Source organism: Amphiura filiformis, unplaced genomic scaffold, assembly GCF_039555335.1.
Source record: "Amphiura filiformis unplaced genomic scaffold, Afil_fr2py scaffold_41, whole genome shotgun sequence".
Lineage (NCBI taxonomy): Eukaryota > Metazoa > Echinodermata > Ophiuroidea > Amphilepidida > Amphiuridae > Amphiura > Amphiura filiformis.
The window spans coordinates 387,311-392,533 of record NW_027305505.1 but is presented as its reverse complement, the minus strand read 5'-3'; the positions used below and the strand labels follow the sequence as shown (position 1 = coordinate 392,533).

The 5,223-nt window shown below is 38.7% G+C and overlaps 1 protein-coding gene across 1 annotated transcript; it reads left to right on the top strand.

The window, feature by feature from the left end:
• Window positions 1-258: 258 nt before the first annotated feature.
• On the top strand, window positions 259-2,199 carry LOC140144137 (uncharacterized). Its single transcript, XM_072165972.1, has one exon. The coding sequence runs from the start codon at window positions 259-261 to the stop codon at window positions 2,197-2,199; it is 1,941 nt and encodes a 646-aa protein (XP_072022073.1).
• The last annotated feature ends 3,024 nt before the right edge of the window (window positions 2,200-5,223 follow it).

Below are 5,223 nucleotides of genomic sequence, written 5' to 3'. Positions count from 1 at the left end.
GATCAAAGGAGAGATTTAGTCGTTATAACCTGAGGTCAACTAGAAGTAGAGAAGAGACATATGTAAGAAAGTCTAAGGCAAATAGTCACAGTGATGGAGAAGAAAGCGTGATAGATAGAGAAAGGCATGAGTTGCGTGCAAGTAAGCAATCAAGACAAAGGCTTGTGAGTGAGAGAGATGTTGGAAAGACAAAATGATGAACTTGAGAAGGAGAAGAGGGACCTGAGAAGATTAAATGATGTGCTGGAAGAGGAAGCTATGAGACTTGATAGGGAGGCTAGAGCTAAGACGTCAGAGATAGACGAACAAAATGCATTGGTTAGACATATTCATAGTACTGTAGAAGAGTTGAGGTCTGTTGTTAGAGAAGCGGAACAGGAAAGAGTACAGTTGTTGGGAAGAGTGAAGGGAATGAAGGCGGAATTGAAAGATGTTCAAAAAGAGAAACAAACAGTTGAATGGGAGTTGGAAGAGTGTATCCATAGTATCAAAAAGACTCAACAAGAGCGAATAGAATATGAAAGTAAGGAAGAGGAGCAGACAAAAGAGTGGGAGAAGACGATGCAAAGAAAGGCAAAGTTGAGGTTTAGAGAGTTTCGTCAGAGAGAGGAACTTGCAAGGAAAGAGAGAATGAGGCAATTTGAGAAAGAAGACAGTGACTTTGACTCAAATCTTGCATTGCTTGAGAAGCGGTTACAAGAAAAACGGGGAAGTAGTACAATTAGTGAATCTTGCAGTGAAGCAAGTGAAAAGACTTATAGTGGCCTGAAAAGATCAGAATCTCGATTGAGTGAGGGAAAGCTGTGTGAGCAAGATGTTCAGACAAAGAAATCTGACAAGTATACTAGTACGAGTGAAAGTGAGGTAGACGGTAAAGGTAAAGGTGTCGGAAAGAAATCGAGTCCACGAAAGAAACAAATGAAAGGGCGTAAGAAGCGGGAAGTTCAAATGAAACAATCTGACTGTACTAGTATGAGTGAAAGTGAGAAAGTGAGTAGGCCTACAAGTGCTCGAATGAGGCCTCAGAAATATGATGGCAAGGGTGTGTTGGCAGATTTTCTGTCCCAGTTTGAAGCATGCCGGGAGTACAATAGATGGTCTGATAAAGAGGCTGCATTTCAGTTGTTTTCATGCTGTCAGGATGATGCACTGAACAGGTTAACAACTGATGATGTGACACCCCGTACTTGTACATATGTAGATCTTGTAGAGGTGCTAGAAAGAGAGTTTGGCCCGAGAGAGTGTAAGAGTAGTTACATAATGGAGTTAAATCAAGTAAAGCAAAAACCGGGGGAAAGTGCACGTGAGTTAGGCAATAGAATCAAGAAGTTGGCATCGTTAGCCTTTAGAGGTAAAGATACAAATAGCAAGGCAACAAGAGAAGAGATGAGCTTGAATAGCTTTACCTTAGCCTTACATAATAAAGATATCAGAGATGTTGTGTTTGGTGCGGAGTCTGCTAGCCTAAAACAAGCTATTGATAAGGCAGAGTTTTTAGAGTCATATCATAAGAGGGACGAAGAAATTGAACATGCGCCTGTGAGAAGACGTGAAAAACATGTGTCGTTTGTAAGGAAATCTGGTGTGGAACAGGTAGACGAAAAGTTGTCCGAAACTGAATGTGAGGAGTTGGAAGAAAGAATTGTACAAAAAGTGCTTAGTGATATTAAGGTGTGCACACCGATTGAGTCAGCCCGAGATGTGTATGAAATTCCAGCTGTAGCGAGTAGGTCTACAGGCTCTTATGTTAGGCCCTCACAGTTTCATGTAAATGAAATTAGAATACCTCAGACTGGGTCAGTGACATGTTATCACTGTGGCGAACCTGGGCATGTGAGACCAAATTGTCCTTTTAGATCAGGAGGTGGAAATGAAAATAGAAAACCTCAGACTGGGCAAGTGTTGTGTTATCAGTGTGGTGAACCTGGGCATGTGAGACCGAATTGTCCGTATAAATCAGGAAAAGATAGTAGGCCCAAGGTGCTATGTATGAATTGTAATAGCCCTGGTCACGGATGGCGTGAATGTGGATATCCACCATTGTGTTTCGTAAGCCATGAAGAGGGGCACCGTTCACGAAACTGTCCCAAGTCGGGAAACGAGGGGAGGCTAAACCACTGGCCCAAGGGGAGGCCCCAGACAATGAGAGAGGGCCAGAGACAGCCAATCAATCAGTATCAGGCACCACTGACACAGTAAATAGAGAATCGGAGAGTGTGAATAATGTAGAGGATGAGAGTGACGAGTTTGTCAGATTAATTGGGTCTGAGTATTTTGATACAAAAGATGTGATTGAGGAGTATTCTGAAATCAATGAATTGTGGGTCTCGGCTAATGTGCAGGGTGAGAAAATAATGTTTTGTTTGGACAGTGGTGCGTCACGAGTGATTTTGAAATCCGAACAGTATTTGGGTATTCCTGAAAGTAGACGGCCCAAATTAATGTCAAGGAATGTTGTGTTAAAACAAGCTGATGGTACTAAGGTACAAATTGATGGTGTGGCTAATATGAATATACAGGTTGGACATTGTAGATTGCAAATTCCAGTATATGTAGCACCTGTGAGTGACAATTTATTAGGCCTTAATTTCTTGCGTAAAGCTTGTGCGCAAATTGATTTTGACAAACCCAGTTAGTTATTGGAGAGGAGAGAATTGATTGTCGGACTCGTGATGACAGGCCCTTATATTCAAGAATAATGACGGATAGTGATATCATAGTACCTGGTGAGCATGAGTTGATCATTCCTTGTCATGCGAGTGGTGATTGTGGTCGTGCAAAGTTTGGTATTGTCGAGTTCATAGATAGCGGAATGTTATTAGAGAACGGAATCCTGGTTGCTCGCAGTCTAGTTGAAACTGAGTCCAGTTTAGTACCAGTGAAAGTAATGAATGTGTGGCAGGATGAGTATGTTATTAAAGCAGGTACGGTGTTGGCCAGAATGTATTATGTACATGATAATGATGTTCAAGTTATGCATGCAGCAGAGGAACATGTTAATGATATAAAAAGTGACTTGCCAGAATATCTGTGTGATATGATAGAGCGGTGTACTAAAGACTTAAATGAGAACGAGATTAGTGAATTGGTGAAATTGGTTATTGAAAATCAAGATGTGTTCTCTAGTGGTGAGTTTGATATTAATCGTACTAGTCTAATCATGAACCCGGGATAGTCGTCAGAAGGTATTGGAGTTCGAGGAGATAAAGAACATTACAGAGTGGACCATCATCCGGAAAGAATAGAACTGTGTTTTATATGTTTCACTTGCATAAAAATGTTTTTTTATATGAGTAGTGTTTTAAGGTAATCTAGGCCTGGAGAATAAGGTACTTTTCAATACCCATTAGTCTGGCCTCCCAGTTGTGACGATGTGTGTGTGCCGAGGACGTCACACTCTGGGAGGGGGGCTGTGTAATGGTATATTGAAAGGTATCTCTTTAATGCATAAAGAAAAACCCCTGTCTACCAATTATTAGAAACACCCCAATTATACTGCCCCAATTATGCAAATTAGGCCCTGTTAAAAACCCAGTGCACAGTCCAAGAAGTCATTCTGTGTGAGCTCTGTGTGGGCAAAAATTTACTTATACTGTGTGGACTCTATGTGAGCAAAAAGTTACTTATACTGTGTGGACTCTATGTGAGCGAAAAGTTACTTATACTGTGTGGACTCTGTGTGAGTAAAAAGTTATAATTTGGAACTGTGGGAGGTGATGTGTGCTGGAAAGGAGATATTATATATTTGTGCCCTTGGACAATACTGGTGAGTCTTTTAAATTCTGTATTATAATATTATAGATCTCCAAAATTAGGCCATGTTATAAAACTTTTGCCTAAAAGCATGAGTGCAGTAGTTTCAGTGTATGGTCTTAGTGCACAATTTCCTTGCCATTGAGATGATGATTTAAAACTTCCAAAATTGCTTCTTTTCATTTTGTCATTAAAATTCATGGCTACCATGCCAATATATGATAGTTTCAGAGAAGTTTGGTGCAATTCCAGCACGTATACGAATTAATTTGGCTGAAATCAAGCGTGTTTAAGTTATACCTTTTCTTGTATTTTGCTGTGTGATGAAAGTTTTGCTGTGACGCAACAGATCTGTGTGTGTTGACATAAGCCATGAGTCATGCATGTCAATTCCTTTGTTCTTTTCGGCCTAATTACCAAAAGCATACATTGCATTGATTGCACAGCTGGAGTTCTATTTATCTCAAAGTGTGTTTTTATAAAAACAACGTGTGGATTTTTTGATGGTGAAATGAAATATTTGGTAACAAAATACTTTTCGGCCTTTGTGATTTTACTTAGTTGATTTCATCTCATGTTTAGACTTTAAAGTATTGTGCCTTAGTCAGATGAAACTTACATGTACCAGGCCTTGGTGTTTTATAATTCGAAGTGGTTTATGAGATTTTATTCTTCAGGTCTAGTATCTTAGTATGATTGGAGTTCAATTATAAATTTATTCGGGATATTTAGCATTGGTTATGCACGGGAGGGAATGAATGACTTTTGCTGTTAAATTTATAGGGAGGTGATCATGTGAAATTGGGTTGTCTGTCATTTGGTTTGTTTCTTCATTAGTATTTTTGGGATGATTGGGAACTCCGCTCATGCTAAGATGTTTTGTACATAATTTCTATTTAAATGCCTAAAATACTTGTGTGTTTATACAACTTTTGGATTCACAAACACACTTAAAGGCTTTGCATTTGTATGCAGGGACATTTCAAACTCAGGTTTTGCAAGGTCTGTCAGAGTTGTTAATAGTACATAGTTTATATTTATTTCCATATTTGATATTTTTTTGTATTCAGACATGAGGCATTCCATTTGATAAACAAAAGCAGTATTATTTTTTTTTGTTAATTTATTTGAACCAAAGTGAAATCTTGGTCAAGTTTGGATAGGATCTTTTGACATCGTAAATTGTTTGATTTATGACAAAAACTCAGTATTATTGATCTTGTTGACCAAGCAGATATTCTTGCAGCTCAGAAACGTGTGCTTTCACATGCCAAATTGTGCCTTTTTATAGAAACTATTTTTTGTATTCTGGACATATCTTTTATATCACAACAAACTGCCTCAGTATTCATTCCTGCCAAAGATTAGTGTGTTTATTCAAAACACTCAGTACTTGCCACCTAGTATCTAGGACTTATGTTTATTTATTATGGATGATTGGTATTGGTAAGTGTATGTTATTATGTGTTT

Coding starts and splice junctions, on each gene's coding strand:
- LOC140144137 (XM_072165972.1), top strand. CDS start 259: ATGAGACTTGATAGGGAGGCTAGAGCTAAGACGTCAGAGATAGACGAA.